This window comes from Zosterops lateralis, assembly GCF_965231275.1.
Source record: "Zosterops lateralis genome assembly, chromosome: 6".
In the NCBI taxonomy this organism is placed as follows: Eukaryota; Metazoa; Chordata; class Aves; order Passeriformes; family Zosteropidae; genus Zosterops; species Zosterops lateralis.
Window position 1 is genome coordinate 36,959,582 of NC_139761.1, and position 21,212 is coordinate 36,980,793.

The 21,212-nt window shown below is 40.1% G+C and overlaps 1 protein-coding gene across 1 annotated transcript in view; it reads left to right on the top strand.

The window, feature by feature from the left end:
• Positions 1–20,458, top strand: part of LOC310910153 (cytosolic phospholipase A2 epsilon-like) — a gene marked incomplete at both ends in the record, with an annotated part of 31,635 nt that extends 11,177 nt beyond the window's left edge. Inside the window, 18 exons of the mRNA XM_083862610.1 lie at positions 2,499–2,635; positions 3,107–3,238; positions 4,283–4,323; positions 4,681–4,723; positions 5,558–5,615; positions 6,012–6,178; positions 6,295–6,381; positions 7,345–7,382; positions 9,211–9,358; positions 10,167–10,303; positions 11,276–11,498; positions 12,969–13,083; positions 14,142–14,279; positions 15,212–15,319; positions 16,485–16,676; positions 17,453–17,619; positions 18,956–19,142; positions 20,250–20,458. Of these exons, the coding sequence (XP_083718736.1) occupies positions 2,499–2,635; positions 3,107–3,238; positions 4,283–4,323; positions 4,681–4,723; positions 5,558–5,615; positions 6,012–6,178; positions 6,295–6,381; positions 7,345–7,382; positions 9,211–9,358; positions 10,167–10,303; positions 11,276–11,498; positions 12,969–13,083; positions 14,142–14,279; positions 15,212–15,319; positions 16,485–16,676; positions 17,453–17,619; positions 18,956–19,142; positions 20,250–20,458 (2,327 nt within the window). The remainder of the gene's footprint in view (positions 1–2,498; positions 2,636–3,106; positions 3,239–4,282; positions 4,324–4,680; positions 4,724–5,557; positions 5,616–6,011; positions 6,179–6,294; positions 6,382–7,344; positions 7,383–9,210; positions 9,359–10,166; positions 10,304–11,275; positions 11,499–12,968; positions 13,084–14,141; positions 14,280–15,211; positions 15,320–16,484; positions 16,677–17,452; positions 17,620–18,955; positions 19,143–20,249) is intronic.
• Positions 20,459–21,212: the final 754 nt, after the last annotated feature.

The following is a 21,212-nucleotide window of genomic DNA, read 5'->3' on the forward strand; positions in this document are numbered from 1 at the left end:
CCATATGTATGCTGAGAAGAGGCGTTTCACACAAAATAGACAAGTTAACAGTTTGTTTTGTTTGAGTAATTAGAGCAATGTGACTACCTGTGAAAGGATGCTGAAATTAGTTTGAGAGTGAGTGTGGAAGGGAAATTAGGTAACCCTCATGAAGTTCTCTTGTTTCTCCTGTTTTCCTGTGAGCAGCAATGATTGGCTCTCTAATGTCTTGCACATGAAGAATCAAGAAATTTTCTGAGAGACAAAGATCTGGATTTACCATGCAATACCATTCCTGTCTTACCTTGTGATTGTCACATGTTTTTCTGGAAGGTGATCAGAGAAATTCCCCATGTCACAGCTCTGAATGAGGGAGACAACCTCCCTCCTGGTCCATGGCTGGGGCACGTGTGGTGAAGCAAGAACATAAAAAGGTCTCATCAGGCACTCATCTCAGATCTGCTGCGTGTCAGGCAGCAAGGCAAATAATGAGGTTGTAGAAAGAGATTGTGCAATCAGAACTGAGGCAACATTTTGCATTAAATACACAGCTGACTAGTTTGGCTGCATCTACTCATATAATTAAGGATTTCTTGATATGCTTTGTATCTCAAAGTACAGTTAAGATACAGGAATGATGAATCACATCATTCCAGAATAAAGTACTTCCCAGCCAAAGAGCCATCAGTCATTGATTTCGAATGATAAAGACAAAGTCATATAGTAGTTACTAAAAATCACTTTTAATTCATTTTAAGAACAGTAATATTACTTCTAGTTTCTTCAAAACATTCAAGTACATATATTTGCAGTTTCAAAATTCTTTAAAGCATTATTACCTGCATGGAATTTCCCAGATTAAAAAAAAAAAATAAAATAAACACTTGAGGAAACAGAATAACAACTGAAGCAACTTTTACATCCAGTGGGACTGGATAGGCTACACTCCTTAAGAGTGAAAGTGAAATTATTGAGGAGGACATGGAAGCTCTCACTACAAAAAAGGAAGAGGGAAAGAAGATGAATAAGGAGTAATTTTTCAAAAGGAGACTAAGAAACAAGAGTGGTGGGAAGGTAGAATTAAAGCAGAGGATATCACTCTAGACAGTACAGTACAGTAAAATTGCTGTCAGAATCTCATTTTTAAAGCCAAACTAAAATATAAAATGTGAAATAGAGAAGGAGAAGGCTAGGGCCTACTCAATATTTTCCAAACAAACTTTTCCATCAGAGGAATTTTATTTTTTTTACTCAGTAGGAATATGTTGATTTCTCCACAACCTTTTAAACTTTGTTGGGTTTTTTTTCTACATTATAATGTTAAAAAGTAGAAAACAAATAATTAGGGTGTCTATTGACCTATCACAATGTATATATCATTTTTCAAGCAGCTCTGGATTTTTTCCCTCTCACTTGAACAAGGCTTCTTGAACACTTTCAACAGCATAAAATGCAGCCTCCAACCAGTTTGAGACAGTCAGTAGTTGTAGGATGACATGCGGCACAACCTGATGGAGAAGGAAAGAAAAGAAGAAGAGAAAAAGGTCCTGTTGTAGACAGGCAAGATTTTGCTTTTCCCCACAGGTCACTGTACAAGCTCCTGCTCCCTGCTCTGCTTGCAGAGTCCTTACCTGCTGCTGAAGAATTATCTCCATTTACTGTTGCCATCGCTTATCTCTCTCAAAAGTCTCAGATCGCAGGACATTCGTTCTCAAAGCTAGTTACCTTTTGCATTCCATAATAGCTGATCATTTTATTGTTGAGAACTGCATCAGAGAGCTTTTCAAGTACCTTGCATAAACTCCAAGAAGGAACACAGTAAGTGACATTTTTGTCTGTAGCTGTTTCAGATATACCTCAATTTAGCTGCCTGTGAGAAAGGGGATGTAAGGGTTCACTAATTTTCTCCTGGTGCCTTTTGGGGGAGAGACTTGATCCCTCTCTTCCTGTAGGTGGCAATTAAATTCCAATATCTAATCCAATGAGTTCCTTCTGGAGTAAGCCTCTGCCATCTCATACAGCAGGTGTAGTTGTGCAGCTCCTTTCACAAAGCCTCACAAAGAAGATCACTGAGGGCAAGGTAGAGTTTTGAAGAGCTTTTGCAGTTGTTCTCAAAGACTGAGAGTTGTTCTCAAAAAGCAGGTCAAGGTTAGTGTGTGTGTGCATGCACACATGAGCACAGGAAAGCTTGTTGTCTGAGAAATTGAAGTGACTGACTAGAAGAGAAAGTTCTCAACCCTCTTTTTTATACACAAAATTACTGTTGTCTGTAATTGTCCTGGTTTAGAGACATGTCATGCAAGGAAGAACAGAAACCACCTCCTCTTCTAGGTCATCTTGTGGTCTGTGCTTTCTCCCTTTCAGAATGGAATCTTGAAAAGTTACATTGCGTTGGACTTTTCTATCTTTAAATAACTTATGTTTGGTTTTGGTACCAGTGGCTGCAGCAACCTTTCCAGTGTCCTGCAGCACTGCTGCCTTTGCTACATTAGCAGTTGTTGTGCCTCTTTCCTCCCCAGTAAGCCAGGCTGATTGCTACGTGTCCTTGTGGCTGCCGACTGCGACATGTGAAAGGTCCCGCACTAAAACGGTGAGGAACTCCGACAATCCAGTGTGGAATGAAACCTTCTACTTCAGAATCCAGAGCCAGGTCAAGGTAAGGAGCCAGTTTTCTGCTTGAAGCAGGCTGAAGATTTTGTGTATGTATCTCCTGAACTGTGCCCAGGAATTGTCTAAGAGATGGCACACAATAAAGAGCTGCTGAAAGCATTTAAGAAAGAGATGACAGAATTCCTGTGTCTGTTCAATGGTACTACATAGGAGGGCCAGAAAGCAAGCTCAGTTTTGAAGTTTTAGGGAAATGAGAGACTCTTATGAGTCAGTGCAAGACGGATACAGAATCTGGGAGTTACCCAAGCTGTTGTACAGGTATAGCCAATGTATTTTGTGACAGCAATTAAAATGAACTAGGCAAGAATGAATATGCAGTTCAAGTATGTTTTGCTAAAGCAGGATACTTAATTTCTCAACTTTTTCTCTCAAGCACATTCTCAGCAATACTTTTTGCTCGGAGCTAATGATGTCCAGTCAGAGAAACTATAACAAATTCTTCATCCTCTTTTTCCAGAACGTGCTGGAGCTCACAGTATATGATGAGGATTTTGCTACTCCAGATGACCATCTCCTCTGTGCACTTTTTGATACTGCTAAACTTCCCCTTGATAGAACAGTGATCCTGTCCTTCAAGCCTGGCCCAAATGTGAGAGCAACTAAGCAACTAAGAAACTGGTGAAGAGTTACAGAACAGTTTCAGAATCTTTCTGAACCTGCCATAGATTACTTATCCCAATAATAAGTATATGAATTGCCATTCAAATTAGAAGCACAAAAACATGGTAAAAAAAAAAATCTTAATTTGGGAGTCTAAAATCCTCTTTTATACTTCATAAATTATTAAAGATCATAGGGCTGAAACAGTGAAGTATGTAGGGGAGAGATCTAATTGTGAGCTGCCTCTGAGCAACACCAAGGCCATACAGCTGTTGCAGGGTGAATGATCTGTATACTTTTTTCACCATGAAATTCATAATCTGAGTAATTCTCATAATTCATAGCTCTCTGCCCCTTTGCTTGTGTCTGCTTTCACCCCAAAAGGCAAAGATGAAGTTGTCCCTGTGTGTATCCCATTATGAATGGATGATGATTCACTCTGTTTCTCAGTTTCCCATCTATAAAATGGGAAAATAATCTTGATTCCCTTTGAGATCTAAGATTGAGATCAGTAAAATATCTCACGTGGAACTTCTTGCTACTAGGGACAGATCTGGTATCCAAACAACCAGCTTGTAAAGATCATCACTGGCTTATTTGGGGTTGCATAACACAAATTCTGAATCACATCGATCTCTGTTTATTACAGTAAAGTAATGGGTGTAAAGTATGTTTAATTTCCAAGATAATAGCCAGTACAGTAAGTCATGGCAGGACAGTGCCAGGAATAATTGGAAGAAAAAGGTGGAATTCAGAAAATAAAGTAAGTTGCAAATTGCCTTTCTGCAGCAGCTTCACAATAAGAAACAGAAGTACAGGTGGTTTTGATGATATCATGAAGTCAGAAGGAGATGAGGAAGGAATTATTTAATCATCTGGCTGAAATGTTGATTCAGACCACTCAGTCTGAAGTATTTATCACAGGCTACTATTGCAACCAATAACTTCAATATTGCCTATCAGGGACTTGGGTTTAGACTAGGGGCAAAGCATTATGTAGCTACTTCATTTAATATCTTGTTCTTGCTTTCAGGACAAGGAGGAACTAGAGGTTGAATTCAAATTGGAGGTCGCGTAAGTGATACAGAGATTTTTTTAAAAACTCAGAAATCATTAATGATAGAACAAAAAAACCCCAAACAGTATTGGAAGTCATGCTTTGGGTATTTCTGTAAAAAAGTGCCAGCCTTCTCCTACATTATTGCTGCAATCCCCAACACCTCACTGATTAGCTTGTTCTGTTGCTTAGCTGCTACAGAGATGAGTCTGCTCAGAGCAGTGCTCAGTCCATGCAAACAAGGAAAGGGGCTTGTTATGTACTTGCTGGGGTCCCTTAGTCTTTTAAGCAGGAAGAAAGGGCAATATCCTGGGTTAAAGATGAGCAGGATTTTTTAACTTTAAAAAATCTATGTTTTTCATTTTGTTTTCCAGACCTGGTCCTCATGAAATGATTGCTAGCAATGGAGTGCTGGTGGTATGTGTCTTTCCCAAGATGTTTTCTTTAAGTTATTCTTTAATGTAAACGGAAAGGGAGGGTGAAGTAAAGCAGATGGTAGGCCAGGTCTTTCTCTTTTTTTTCTTTTTCCTATTTAGATGCATTCAGAATGGGATGTTTTATTTACCTGTTCATTGGCAATATCCCATTTCTCCTGTATTTCCCTATTTCTCATTTTCCTTATACTTCACCATACCACACACACAGAGGATTTTTCTCTGGTACTAGTACTTCAAAAAATACACTGCCATCTATCAGAACACAATGATAAAAAGTCTGTGAAGTCACTTATTGATAATCTACCCAGCCCTTTCCTTCCCTTGGAGATGAGCCATGTACTATGGGTAAGTTCTGCATGAAATACTGACTTGTCAGAAATACATTATGTTGAAGAAGAGTGAGCACTATAAAAAAGAAAAATCAACCTCCTAAATGCTAATAGCAAAGCTTCTTCAGAAAACCCTTCCTACTATTGACTCTTGATCTCTCAGTGACATATCTTTATTTACTTCCTAGTTTAACCCTTTATATTTATGCTACTATCATGAAAACTGTCCTGATTTTCTTCCTTTGTATATTCCTCTCACTGTGCTCAATCTTAAGTCATTGTCACACATATGATTCCTATAACTTCCTGCAACTCCCTCCAAAGCTTTTCCTTTTTTTTAGTCAGCAGCTAATGAGAAAAAGCTCAGAGATGCCAGGGAATTCAGAACTCTTAAGTTACTCCAAGCTGAGGGGTCCACAGGTCCTTATAATGAGGATGGGCTGTGATGATTTTTCTCACAAAATTCTGCAATCTGTTTTTCACAGTGTCGGGAACTTTGCTGCTTGGAAGTTGAAGTGGCAGAGAAGACAAAGCAAAAATCAAGTAAGGCTATTGCTTTGTTACCTATTTACCAGTAGTTGCATGCTTACATATGAGAAGATGCCCCTTTCGTATAATGTGTTATTGAAATAAATAGTGCTTACACTATTCAGTGAAGTTTATGTCAGGTAAACATTAGGTTGTTAGAGACTCTAATGACCTCATCTAGATATATGTTAATAAGGCCTATTAAATGCACAATCCCCATTCTGTATCACAGCAGGAATATTCAGAGTCCCGTTTCTATCAGAAGAGCATCCACTTTGCTCCTTTCCCTTTGGTTCCAGCACCTTGCGCTGAGCAAAGCTGCGCCACCTGCACCCCACTTTTCATCAAGCTAGCGCATTTTTCTGGTTAATCATATTGACATTTGTCATGCGCTCTGTTTTGCTACTTTAGAGAAAGAGCTTTCCCTGACTGTGAAGGGCTCCTTTGAGGGGACGCAGGATATTGTGCTGGGCCCCAATGGAGTTGTCAGCCCCTCGTGTCCCACCGAGTTCCACTACATCAAGTATGCAGAGCCAACTCTGGATGTCATGCTGCCAAAGAAGAGGCGCTACCACCCGGTATGCTGGGGTGGCCTCAGTGATGGAGGGATTTTGAGTCACTCTCAAGAGAGTGGGAGGAAGGAGAGAGGGTAAACCTGTTCCTGGTTTCGTTCTAAAGCATGTTGTTTTCCCAGTGGTCCTGTCGGTACAGTACAGAGACAGGCTCCCCAGTTGTGATGCTGAACTCGCTGCCCATGGGAAGGAAAACAACCATTGCAGAGGTAAGCATCACTTCTAGGTGCTGGTGATAAAGGGTCACTCAAATAGAAACCATTCCTCGTAATGTTGTCCCAGATGGCTGCTGAGAGAGTCAGAAATGTTATGATTTTCTATTAGACTTTGAGAAACAGGAGCTTTGTTTCTCCAGAAGTTTTCTCCACAGAGGCAGGTTGTCCCTGTATTAATCTCCATTACATGCCAGTAGTGGAGACAGACAAAGATGTAAGAAAATATCATACTTCCTTCAGAACATCACTCCCTGTTTACCCAAAGACTCACTGACTCTCCCTTTGCTTAGGGTGAAAACTGAAAGTTGCTCCTTAGGCACGAAGTACGAAAACATCAATAAACTTGCCCTTATTCAACCATATATTTAAGAGGACAATATATTGAAATATACTGCAAATATTAGTCATAAAGGATGCATTTTAAATAATATAATGAGAATATTGACTTAAAAGAACCATTGATACATCCTTTCAGAACAAAGCACATTTTGTCACTTAATATGAATATTAAAATAATGATTTTTAGGAGAGGATAAAGTGTGGGCGGAAGCAAATGCAGACTTTTCAGTCTTCACTGTGAGACTATGGCCAGCATGTCAAAGATGTGCTGTGTACAAGAGCATGAAGAATGGAAAACACACATTAAATGGTAATTCAGGATGCTGCAGGAAGATTATGAGTAGTACAGGAAATGGGATCTGCTGCCTGAGCCTCAGAAACCTCTTATATCAGGATGCTTAATGGTTTCTGCAGCCTGGGAGGATTTGGGATCTGTAGGTAGGGATGTTCCACTAATGATAAGTGAAATAAGTGAAATTTGGAAATACATGCCAAGATCTCAGACATTTAAGTTTGTGATTGGCAGACCTTGCTGGGGTATAAATCAAGCTCTGACCCCAAGACAGAAAGGGAAAATAGAAAATTTAAATTAAAATACTACACATTCTTGTTTTCCAGGAGAAAAGATTTGACTTGAATGTGACAGCAAAAGCTTGGTAAGAGGTTTTCTTCTGTTCCTTAAGACTTGGTTCTTGTTTTAGCTGCATGGAAATAACACAGGCAAGCATTCTCAGTCTGAAAACTAGAATGTGCTTATAATAAAACATAAAATATATGCACAATATATAAAACATAATTAGCCTTAGGAAGATTTGGCTTTAATCAGATGATGAAACATCAAAATAACCATATGTCTATTTCAGCATTATCCCTTTCCTTCTGACCACAGAATATTTTCTTTGGTCAGTGTCAGTCTCTGAAATTCACAAAAAGAGCAATACTAGCTGATAACAACAAAAGAAGAATAGTCAGATGTAAACATTTAATTTATTCAGGAATTAAGAATTATTTTTGCATTATTGTCAATATTCAGTGGTGATGAACCTTGTATTCTATTAAGTCCAGTTATACTGTATATTGAGTAGAAACTAAGACAAGTTAACTTGTGGTTCGACACCTGTAGACATGCTCATTGATGCTCATCAGTAAACATGGAGATACTTCAGGTTATCTGTAGCTATGTGGAACACACAGGACTGAGCAAACTTGTATTTCCGTGTGTGTCTGACTAAGAAATAAAAGTAAAAAATAATTTTGAATTAAAACAGAGTTTTCTGTCATTCATTTCAAAATATCAAGTGGTCAATTGTAACAGGAAAAGCAGTGTTGTTCCCCAACAGGAAAAAACACCTCATGATTATTTATTTTACTTTCAGAGAACTTTAGAAACAGTTTCGTTGGATCTTGATTTATGATAGAAACTGGCTTTTGCAGCTCCACCTAACTCAATTCCCATTGTGTGTCCTCATTTACAAATAAGGTTATAATAATTTGTCTGCTTTTATCCAAATCTGGTGGTGGAGAAAGCTCATAATTACATTTTTTTACTAGTTTCATAGAAATTATGGATCCAGTAGAAGAGAGAGGTTCTGTCGCTGGAAGAAAAAGCAAAGCCCTGGCATTTTACAGTGCCTGGCCAGGTAGCTCTGACCTGACCACGACCATCTCTTGCCTATTGATGTCTTGTAGGAGCAGGGCAGGAGGAACCAGGAGGGAGATTAGTGAGCAGAAGAGCACAAATGCCCAGGGAAATAAACTACAATTGTAAGGCCTTAATTGGTTTTCAAAATAGAGACCAGTGAAATCTTCCTCTGAGAGATGAGCCTTACATTTGTTGAGTCAAGGCTGATGTGGAACAGAACTTCCAGCGCTGAGCCGGGAAGCAGCCTGTGCAAGTGCAGACACAACAGAGCAGCAGGGGTGGGATGCTGCCTGGTGACCCAAATCTGCCCATCCAGGGGCTGGATGTCACCGAGGTCTCTCCAACAAGCCGTGTTCCATGGCCACCCTCCACAGTGGTGCTCGCCGCTAGAGGGGGATGCCTTCTCACTCCGGTTCCTCAAAAGGAGAATTTCCATTCACCTTGAAAATGCCAGCCTTTGAAAATTGGGTGTTATTTTAGATTTCGAATAAGAAAATAACCTGTGAAATAGGAATCGATACTTTCACTTTTCATCATTTGTATGGATTTTCTAAATTTGTCACTCTTTTAGTTGTAGAATATTTATTTAATTTTTTTAAACTTTGTAAATACTGTACATTGTTTCTTCCAATTAGCAATAATTGGACATAATGCCACTAGTTAGTCTTACTAATTGACATAATTTTCTTACTTTTAAAAATATTAAAATTGTTCTCTCTTGCTCCTGTAATTGTTGCATCATCCTGTTTGAAGGGAAGAGTGCTGTAGATTATCTTTGATCAACATTTTAAGATTGATATGGGTATGTTAATATATAATATACATGTTTGTTTTTATCTTAGTAATTGTTCCTGCCACCAAGACCTGGATATGCGCTTTGGGTTTAACTTATGTTCTGAAGAGATGGCTTTCCTGGGGAAAAGGAAGAGATATGTAGCAAGTGCTCTCAAAAATGTTTTTCACCTACCACATGATCTGCAGGATCGAGAAGTATGTGTGTGCTGATAGAACTTGCATCTCTAGTGCTTTCATGTACTCCTGTAAATGAGCGTTCAGCAAAACAGGGCACAAAAATCTGTTGTGCAGGTACCAGCTGGTCCATGTGTCTCTAAGCACATTTGCTTTTGCTGCCAAGGTTTGTTATTGAAAACACAAGTCATCATCCTTCATTACTATCAGTTTGGAATTTGTCATAGTTGAGGTGTGTTGGAACTGGCTTGGTTCAGAAATACTGAATACATTACACAGCAAAGATTTTTTCCCCTTATTTCAATTTCACTCCTTTGTGAGAGATTAGGACAAACAACTTTAAGTGCTTCTTATAGCTTCCGTTTCTTGTGGTTTTGAAATTCCTTAAAGAAATACAATTTATTTTAAAATAATTTCAAGATACTGAAGAATAACAGCATTGCTGAGGCAGTGGCTGTGAACGGAATGTATTTTTTCATGGGATTGGCATGCAGATTTTCATACATAAGTAGTCAGTGTGTGAAATAAAAAGAGTGGTGGAATGAGAGATGCACAGAAAATACATTGTTTGCTTCCACAAAAAGTTTCTTCTTGTTCATCTGTGCCAGTATTTGCCCTAGAGATGGCGAAGAATCCAAGTTTGGGTTAATCTCTGAACCCATGTTTATCCAAAGGGAAATAAGGGGCAGTAGCAGTTGTTGCTTCATTTTGGAGTCTTTCCTTCTGAAAAAGGACCTGGGCTGGCTGTGGTGACCAGACCCCACTGCAGTGTGGGATGTGATGTTGGATACTGTCAGTGTGAATGTCCCATCCTCCCTCTGCCCAACAGGTCCCTGTGGTGGCTATCATCACAACAGGAGGAGGGCTGAAGTCAATGACAGGATTGTATGGCAGCCTCATGGGACTCAAGAAGTTGAATCTCCTGGACTGTATAACATACATCAGCGGGCTGTCCGGCACCACATGGTAAGCCAGCTCAAGCAGGAGGCCTGACCAGGCTTTTTGAGGGTCACACTGCTGCAGAGAGTAGCTTCTAAAAGCAAGATCAGGAGATTTTCTTCAAACATCATATAAACAAGTTTCTCAGTAATAGGCCATTAAATATTCTCTTGATTTGGTGCATGCTTTTTCTATAAGGAGTTCTTTACTATGCTTATCAATTCCACATGTGCAGCAGTTAAATGTGCATATGACAATTACATCAAGAGGCTTTCTAGGTAATTGGATACTGTGGATGTAACTGTGGATGCCAATAGCATCATGCCTCTTCTTTTCTCCACTGAATCCCAGCTGTTGTGGTCCTATTAACTTCTGAGACTGGCTCTGATTTTTAACTGGAAAAAACTGCTGGACAGTGCACACTTACCCCTGTAACCTGCCAGTTCTGTGTTTCCTGGGCAGTGTTATTCTCTGCTCACAGGAACTCTGTCTGCCTAATGTCTGATTGTCCCATGCAGAAGAGGTTGGTAACATAGAGGATGATGTTAAAATAAAGAATAGTGGTATCATAAGATTAAATTAATCAAGCCAAGAGAGAGCAGCTAATATGAATGAGTTTAAGGTTCTGAAAAACAAGCAAAGAAAATTTATTGTAGTTTTCTGCCTAATTTGTGCTTCATAAATGTACCTATGTTCACACCTGGCAGTTTATCTCTTAGTCTTCTTCCAGTTCTGCTTAAAAAAAAAAAAAAAAAAAAAAAAAAAAAAAAAAAAAAAAAAAAGGTGAAGAACATAAAAACCCTACCACATTCTCCAGGGCCATTTTTAAAAACAGTCATAGAAACTCTGGAGTATACATTCTGCTGGATGGAGCAGCTAAACCAGAGTATGTGTGAGCAGAAGAGAATCTCTAAATGTAAACCTCTGTTCTGAAAGCACAAAGTTTCCAGTCTTTTTTTCCTTCTTTTGACTTTTGCTATCTGTATTGTCTTTCTCCAGGACTATGGCAAACTTATACAGAGATGCCTACTGGTCACAGAAAGACCTGGACTCACATATTGGTGAAGCCCAAAAACAAGCAACAAAATGCAAGATGGGCTGTTTCTCTATGGATCGCATGAAGTACTACAACAAGCAGCTTTGCCAGCGGAAAGAAGAGGGATACAGGACATCATTTATCGATCTTTGGGGTCTCATGATTGAGTACTTACTAAATGATGGGGTATGATGTATATTCCATTTCTTAGAGAAGCATCTATTCCATTTCTTAGAGAACCATTCTTAGAGAGGCATCTGTTTTTCCCTTAGTCGATGGAAAGTAGTCCATCATTTCAGAGAATATAGATCAAAGCACAGGGGAATCCTCTGTGTTAGCAGATTTTTAAAACTCCTTTAATAGTTTGCCCAGAAAGAAATGCATGCTATGTGCTAATAAATTCAGTTGTGGATGCAGCCTTTTCAACTCTGGCTGGTATTTAAATGGAAGTGAAGGCAATCTTGGGAAGTGCATCTGAGATGCAAATTACTCATGCAAAAAGGGTTCAAAATGCAAGAGTTATCTCAACAATGTGAAAACTATCACAAGGAACCCTGACACAGCTAGAATGTTCAGTGAATTGCATCCACTGGCAGGTAACTTGATATGCAAATACACTAGAGGCAAGTACATATTTTGCTTTTCCTCAGAAGCGCTACTGATATGGTTTAAGTGATACTTACTTTTATAAGTAGTTTCAAACTTGATTTTCTGTTACTTGAAGGGGTTTCTACCCCTACAGTACAGCAGTCCACTTCTTTTTCTCCCCATCTGGATCACAGTTCCAGGATGTGTGCTTTGGCACTTGGAAAGTGGGAAAGGGTAAGTGGTTGAGGATTGAACTGAAGTGTCCTCCAATGGGGGCATAAATGCTACAGTCATTCAACCATTCACTTGGGTTATTTTTATGTAAGTACATATATAGCATTATGTATATGTAAGCAGAACATAAATGCATGGAGAGGAATACTAGGTATTAAACAAAGGTGTGAGCTAAATAGATGCCTCTCTTTTAATTTTAGCTAGATGAGGTCCCTCTCACAAATTAACCAAGCATTTTTCCCTTTGAGCAATGCTGACTATTTCTATGTAGCCATTAACCTCTCCCTAATCTTCCAGAACAAGCTACTCTTAAATTTTTCAGTAGTTCATGAGATTTTGTATTTTTCATAAACCTCTTCAATGAGAATATGGTTTTTCATAGAAAAAGCTGGGTGGGGTGCAAAAACTTTGCTGCCAAATTTCAGTCCCTTTGCAAGTCTAGACTGTGATGGCTGTTGTGTGATAGGAAAAGAAATTAAGTATCAACATGCTCAAGGGCTTCTTTCAGATTCAGGAGAACAAGGATGGCTCACTACACTCCTCAGCCTAAGGAGCAGCCTACCCCTCCTTCTATTTGTCAGGACAGTACTTCCTAGGACACATAGACGTGCATAGTTGTATCTCTCCTCATCTTTTTGTGAATCCATGCACAAAGCAGGCTGGAGGCTTTGGTTGGTGGGGTACCTGCGGTGCTCTGTGTGGTGGAGCTGCCAGGGTGTGTCCTGCATGCTGAGGGTTCTCCCGGGTCACCCGGCTTCTCCTGCACTGGGGCCAGTGAGTTCACCATGTGTTGTTTCCATATCCTCTCACCTAATGCTTTTTCTTCAAAACCAGAAAGACCCCCACAAGCTTTCAGAGCAACAAGAAGCACTATGTGATGGCCAGAACCCACTGCCCATCTATGTGTCAGTCTGCGTCCGGGACAGTTACAGCACCAATGATTTCAAAGGTAAGGATGTTGTTTTGGATCCTCTAAGGCTAAAATTGGAAGCTGAATTCCTGTCATCACTCTTCTCTTCCTGGTAGCACTTGGAGAAAACAATCCTGATGTGTTAGTTGCTTTTTGGAGAAATGACCATCACCTCCATGCCTTACAATTTTAATACAAAAGTTTTGGGGAGCAGCATTTCACTGTCTAGACATACACAGTAGAAATTCTGCCAGAAATGGCATTTTGAGAAATACTGGAATTATCTGATAATTGCTTTTTCTCAATGGCCGGTTATTGTTTCGATATGAAGAATGACCATATAGTTATAGTAGAATTTGGGAGGGCTCCCATCTGAATCTGTTGCTTTTCTCATTGTTTTGTTTATGTTTCTTTCCTATGGAGGATCAGAAGGAGGAGAAGGGGAATAGAAAAATTCAGATAATTTTTTTATTGTGGAGGCAAGAAAATGAACCATTTCTTAATGAAAATGAAATTACGGTCCATGACATTTCTGTCCCAGTTTTGACTCACGCTGCAGTTATATCAAACCACTGCACTCCACTTGGAGAGGATATCCAAGAAAGTCAAGAACTAGTTCTGTCTCCATTAGTACCACACATAGAGAGTATAATTGTTCGCTTACAGAAAAAATAATCTCTGAAGAGCTGTGTACCCATATTTGTGCATAAACAATTATTTACGGAGGATAAATTAACTGTGTTGGTGAAGTACTGTCACCTGGACGTGGTGTATGGAAGGGCAGAGCAAAACTACACACGTGCTGGAAAACCCTGGACTGGTGTGTGCACACGGGGTGTCCAAGGCCTGAAGCCTTGCCATTCCCCCAGTGTGCCCCTTGTGCCACCAGCAGCACCACCAAGACCAGGACAACTGCTCCTGCCTCCTCATTGCCACCATGCCCAAGCTCAGGTGCCTCACTGGACATCCGTGTTTCGGAGTGAGGCTTTGCAAAGGCAGTGCATTAAACATAACTCAGACCAATGTATGCCCAAGTTTCCCCTCTCCTCACGCCTGTCTGAGAGCCCTCTAAGTGTCCTGTTGTGGCTGTATTGCAGAGTGGGTGGAGTTCACTCCCTACGAGGTGGGGCTGCTGAAGTACGGCGCGTTCGTTCGCACGGAGCATTTTGGAAGCGAGTTCTTCATGGGCCGCTTGTTAAAAAAGCTCCCTGAATCCCGCATCTGCTACCTTCAAGGTGATGTATAGCACTGTCCTGGCACAGAGCACTCTGGAGGGGTGTAATGCTGTTAACCAGTGGGTAGATAGTTCTGTCCTAACATACTGAGCACTGCCTGCTGGGAAATGGGAGTGGTAGTTTATCCAGAAGAATACAGTAAAAAAACCCGCATATTTTTTCAGTTTCTTGTCACTGTCTTGGTAGATGAGTTGTCTGTGTCTTAGAGATGGAATAGATGAAGATCCTTAATTCTTTCATTGTAAGTAATAGCTCCCACTTCTTTGGCTGTTCTTCTGATTCCTCTCTGAATTCACTCCAACCTAAGTCCAAATGTGATAGACTTAAATTTTCAATGACTGGTGATGTGGTGGACTCTGTTTTGTCAACAAAGCCGCCACTGTCCCTGTGTCGAGGCAGAGAGGGGTAATCCTGGATGGAGAAAATAGTGCACAGTAGAGCTGGAGCCTATTGCATGTGTAAGCCTTTACAAACTGTGGTGTAAGATCTAACAGACAAACATCTGAAAAGCCAGGTCATCCCCTTGTGAAACAATTCAGAATGCTTGAAAGAGTTACTGATTGGAGTAAGTGCAGAAAAAAGACAAGCTGGAGAAAGGAAGATGGGGATGGAAATTATTTGTTTGTGGTGTATGTGTTATCTGAACTCTTTATTTTGCCTCTTGAGCAAATGTATCTTATTTTCTTCTTTACTTCTCTCACATTCTTTGCTCTCTTTATCATGTGGCAAAGCCATGTAGTAGATTAGGCACAAAGGTGATGATAGCATGACCTGAATCGGTGACATAGAAAATTAAGAGGAAGTTAACAGTATGGAAGTTTAGAAATACTTGCATTAAACCCATTAAAAAATTAAGCCAGGAGGTCAAAATAGAAGGGAAAGGGCATTTTTTTGTTAAAATGTGTCCTTGTGCTCACTAATTCCTTTTACAGGTATGTGGAGCAGTATATTTTCTGTGAACCTTTTACAAATATGGGGGCTGTCCCACAGTTCAGAAGACTTCTGGAGTAGATGGACACAAGACAAAATAGATGAAGTTGGTGAGAAATTATTAAGCCTTTCATTTATGGTAATTTATTTTCCTGTGTGGCTTTTGGCATCATCTTGTCAACTTTGCTGAAGCTGGCATCATAGGATCTTACTAAGAGATAGTGACTTCCCCTCACACTCTATAGAGTGTGAGGAAGAGGATAATAAGGGAAAAGCTGCTATAATGACATCATTCACTAAAGCTCTACTGGTTGCTTCAGAGAAAGTTTTAGAGGGGTCAGACATTTCTCAGGAAGTGTTCTGGCATTACAATTCTCACTTATCCATAGAGAACCAAGAACCAACAGCAGAGAATATGGTATTTTTTACTGCCTATGTGGAGAATAAACCTTAGTATCAGCTGGTTAATCAATATTTCCTATTTATTAGTCAGTACAGTAATTACTGCATTGGATTCATACTGACACAAAGATAAATGAGGCCCAGAGGGTATTTTCTGAAGCAATACAGAAACCATGATTTTATTGCTAAATGACTTGATATGATAGTAACTATAATTACAGGCATCCTGAAAAATACAGAAATACAATGTGCAATCATGGAAACCACCAAGCCTCTTCTACTGCACTGTTAGCCCCTTGGACTGGCAAAGCAGATTGTCATTTCTAGAAACCATACCTTGTGCCACATTTCTGCTTTTCACCCATATGTCATCTACTCACCCTCTAAACTACCCATAGTTTCTGAATATGAATGTATGCCCCAGGTTTTCCTGGGTGCTCTCACTCTGCTGATGAAGCATATACTCACATAGTCATGAGTGATTATTGCGTAGGGCTATTGCAATAGACCCTGTAGTTGCTGTTGTTGCCCGTCTGACAGAGCACTGGGTATTCATCAGCCTCATTTACTCCATGCTTGCATGTGTTTCATGTTATCTTCTTGTGAGGATATTTAACTACTGACAGAACATTTTCTGAATTGTTTAATTTCCTTAAGGTGTCATTTTTCCAAGATTAAAGATTGCTTCTGATGAACTGTCTGCAGGCCAAAGCTTAAGACCATCAGCAGAGCTTTGTCCAGCAGCCGTTCCTTTCCCTCAAAAGAGTTTGTGTGTGTTTAGCGAATCATCCCAGAAGAGCCCCTCTGCACCAGGGCAGCCAGAAAGGAACACAAGTTAACAAGCAGCTCACCAGTTTTTCTCCCCTCCTCTAGATGAAGACCCGGTGCTGCCCACGAGGCCCCACGAGCTGCGGACCCGCATGTACACCCCGCCTGGCGCGCTGTCCAGCGCCCTCCGCGGAGCACTGACCGACCGCTTCTCCGTCGCCCAGCACCACAACTTCCTGAAGGGATACCAGCTGCACAACAACTACATGGAGAATGAGCACTTCTGCCGCTGGAAAGGTGGGTGAGGGCGACTAATATTTAACTGGCATCATTTTCAGGCAGTTTTGGGGTGGGGAATTTAGGAAAGAAGCCTGTCAGGCTTGGTAGGGGAAAAAAATCCTCCCAGGAGAACATTTATGTTCTGAATAGAAAGAAGACACTAAGACTTCAGTGTTGCTGGGTACCGAAGTCTTAATATATGTATTCATTTGCTTCAACTGAGACCTCTGCAGTCCAGACTGAGAGGCAGACTTTAAGCTGACAAAACCAAATTTAAAGTGGCAGAGAGCAGAGTGAACATGGGAGAAAGCTTAATTTGGCAAGGGTATACCTCTAAAATCAGATGGAACTGAAATATCCAAGAAAATATCACCTATAAGAGAAAACTGGAAAAGAATGGCGCTTTCTAGTCCAAATAGGAGGGGGCTGAGTGGGAAGCATAAGTCCAAACATATAAAGGATTTAAAATATTTTGTTCTCAAAATCAATGACAGATAGAAGATGAAACAATGACTGAAATGAGGCAAGGCAGATGTAGGTTAATTATCAGACATAGCTGACTGGCACTAATAGGTGTGACGTGTTAATGCAATATGTTGCTTGGAAACTCAACACAGATTTTTCAGAACATGAACTTAAGTGTATTGCAGTCCTTCTCATGCCTGTTTGATGATCTAGTAGTGTGGCAATTAAATCAAACCAGGCCTCTAGAATGGTCAGTTCCACCTTACACTTCTTTTTCCAGTCAAAATAGCCACAGATCTATTTTAAATCAAAACATATTTTCGTTTTAGATACTGTGTTAGACTCACGTCCCAACCAGCTGATGCAAAATCCTGATCAGCTGGGCATGATAGATGCTGGATTTTTCATCAATACCAGCAGTGCACCACTTTTAAGGCCACAGAGGGAAGTGGATGTCATCATATATCTAAGTTATACTACTGGATCACATACATCGGTGAGAATGTTCTTGTTACCATGTGTCGTGTCTCCTTTTACTTGTAAATGCCCATCCTGTAGCATCCAGAATTGCTGGTTTTATCAGCTGTTCAGTTTATAACATCTGCATTCCCCTATGTTTTTCACTGTAGTGATTAATACTGTTCCTATTTCTTCCTGCCATTCCTGGACTCTTTCTTGCTAGTTTATGAACATGTTGAATTATTCAAGGGGATATCAGCATGGTCTTTTCCAGAATGATGGGAGGAGCCTCTTCTGCTTTATGCTGAATCAAGCAGGCTTCCAGGAATGTTCATACAGATGAGGAAGTGATTTCTTCTGACCTAAGTTAGAATATATAAAGGGCTAAGTGGATATCAGCTGCAGATAATTTCTGGCCTGACAAATAAGATGCTACAAGTAAAATTCAGTGATGAGCATCTTTCTGCGGAAAACCCATTTAATGGAGATAAAGTTAATTAGGGGTCTATAAGATCTGTCAGAAAAGAAGCTTGGATCTTTTTATGTCAGAAACTGAGGTTAGTTGAAAACTCACTGTTAAGCATTTTGGCCTTCCTAAGTAGAATTACATTTTGAGAATGAGAATAGCTGTGCTATTGTTAATAAGCTGCATGTTGGATGAGACAAATGTAGTGAAGTTTTAATTCAGTCTCATTCATTGTCTGGATAAAACTTATTAAAAAAGACTGCTACAATTTTAAGTATTTTAGTAGAAACCTTTTTCTGCTTGAGAGTGTTCACTATTAGATGGTGCAGAGTAAATAACTATTTATTTATTTATTTATTTAATAGAGTGCATATTAGGACATGATATTTTATTAAACATTTCAGGGAAAAGCATAGCCTAATACTTTTCTCAATAAAATATTAATCTCAATTAATACTGTGCCTTAATGACTGCACAGGCAGAGATTTAATTGCACATTCAAACTTACCTTTCTTATCTTCTGGCTTCCAAGCACGTAAGATGCCTTAAACATTTTCTTTTCTGTCTTTGCTTTCTATGATTTCCTTCTCTAGTTAATTCTATGCAATGTATTAACACAGGTTCTTTCAATTGCTAAAACTAATGCTTTACCCTAAACTTCCTCAAATTGCTTTACTTTTTTTAAAAAAGCAGTGGCCTTGGTGAATTCTTTAATTCTGAAATTGTGTTTACAGCTTGTGATTAGCAATATGGTTACTGTGTGTGGTAGTTATATATAGGGTAACCCTCAATAAGGAGCAACTCACCCTGTGGATCTGAGTTACAAACCCTTAATAGTAGATGACAATTTGTGGCCTTTAGACAGTGAAGTTGATTTCCAGTGCTGACCATTTTTGTGATCCTCCAGTCTCTAGATAAGGCATGCAAATACTACTCAGAGCAGAAAATCCCATTCCCAACAATTTCTTTGACTGATGAAGATAAGAAAAATCTGAAGGAGTGCTATATCTTCCAAGATTCAGATTTGCCAGGATGTCCAATTGTGATTTTTCTTCCCCTTGTGAATGATACCTTCCAAGAGTACAAAGCACCTGGTAAGTTACAAATAGTGGCAAAGCATTAAACAAAAGACACCACTTCTTCCCTGACTCATACAGAAACTTACTCTTTGCTGCTGGCTGTCTTTGCTTGTTGGGTTAATGGGGGAGGACTTTAGCTAATTAAACTTGTTTTCTCCATCCCTGCAAAAGCTATTACGTTCACTCATCTTCTTTTTGGCTCTAAGAGAACCAACACAGCCCATGTCTCCTGGATGGTGTTTACCTCTCTCCTATTTGTTACTTGAAGTGTTCCTAATTAATTGCAAAAGCTTTTTTCCTGTGAAAGGTATAGCTCTCTCAGATTATTTCCTGCTGCATATATTTTTCTATTGTTCAGGTATTTAATTCTACACTCATATATGAGTGGTAGGGGAGAAAGAACCTGGCTTTCAGGCTGAACTCCTGCAATGTGTATCATTTTGGTACAGCATCAGCCCAGAGATCGTTTTACTGACTGTGCTGTGTTCAGGGCCTGTCACTCCTTTTCTGCCAGGCCACCTGCTTTGTACTCCTTTACTGCAGGTTACTAGGCTGCATTTGCTCTGCTCCTTGATAGCAGGGAGGTAAGCCCAAAATACTGCTCCTGTAGAATTTGTGTGAAACAAAACTCAGAAAGGCAGAGATGGATCCTGGTGGCAGGTGCCCTGGACCTTACTCAGCATTGCAGGAACTCTCAGTTTCCTTGTGTTTCTATTGCTCCTTTCTCACTTAAATTCTATTCTCTTACTAGCAATTAATCTTCCTCAGCTGAGGTTCATAGAAATCCCAGCTGCCCAGGGAAGGGCCTGCAGTGCATGGACAGTAGCTTTTGGAGTGCCCTTTCAGGCTGACATCCTTGCCTGATCATGGCTTTAATGAGACAGGAGTTTGTGAGTAAGCCGTAGATGAACGTTGTGGTACCATCCCTCACTTCTTCCTTGTACACTCCTTCCTTCAGACCCACAATGTCCTCTTGACTAGGGTAGTGATATATGACTTGCATTGTTTGCATTTAAACCCTATGAATTTTCTTCAGAAGAAAACTCCTTCTTTTTGACATTCCATGGACAGTTTGACACTGATTAAGATAATCGTGTCACAGCAGCAACCCTTTCTCTCCAGGTGTCAAGCGCTGTTGCTCAGAGATGGAGGAAGGCCAGCTTGACTTGACCAGCTCCTGTTCCCCCTACTGCATGTTCTCTGTCAGATACACCGATGACAACTACCGCAAGCTGCTGAATCTCAGCGAGTACAACATCCTCAACAACTCTCAGATGATTATGCAGGCCTTGCAGACAGCCATGCAAAGGAGAAGGCAGAAGATGTGCTGATTGCCTGTCCAACTCCCCTTATCTTCTCAGCAGAGTTTTTCATGCTCTAGGACCCAGAAGGGACATAGGTTTTTCAAACACTCACCATTCTGCACTACAGAAACTACCCCAGCTGGTGCAGTGGTTTGCTGGGGTTTTTCCATTCCCAAGAAGTGGTCTCTATAAGCAAAGACATCGTGTGGAAAATTCTTTACTTATGTTTTGTTCCATAAATTAAGGTTGTCTGTAGAACACTCTTTGCCTAAAATACTAGTTATTTTTTTTTTAATAGCGTGATTTTAAGCCTAACTTATTATAATATATGACATAAAGGAAAATAATTTTTTACCGCCACAGTGCTGCAGTTATACAATACAGCCAACACACCTACAGGCCATAAGAAAGGAGTATAAACTTCTGCTCCCATAATTCTGCTTTGTGGAACACAAGGTGTGACCAGTCCTGGCAAACAAAGGGACCCTGAGACACAACTGGAAGCTGGTATTGGTTCCCCCGGTGAACTCTGTTTTGCAAGTGTCCCAAAGAGCAGCCACAGAGGTTGGAAATGTAAAGAGGGACAAGTGTGTGGACACAACCAGCCCCATGATTCGCATCCACATCCTGGGCTCTCTTGGTCTGTGAATGAATCATATGTGATGGGAAGGAGCAACTTAGGAGGAAGTGGCATAAGACTCTTCACACCTCTTTTTTTTTTTTTTTCTTAAAGTGAAGGGTGTAATTTGGGCATATCAAAATTCCCTGTTAATTTGTCAGT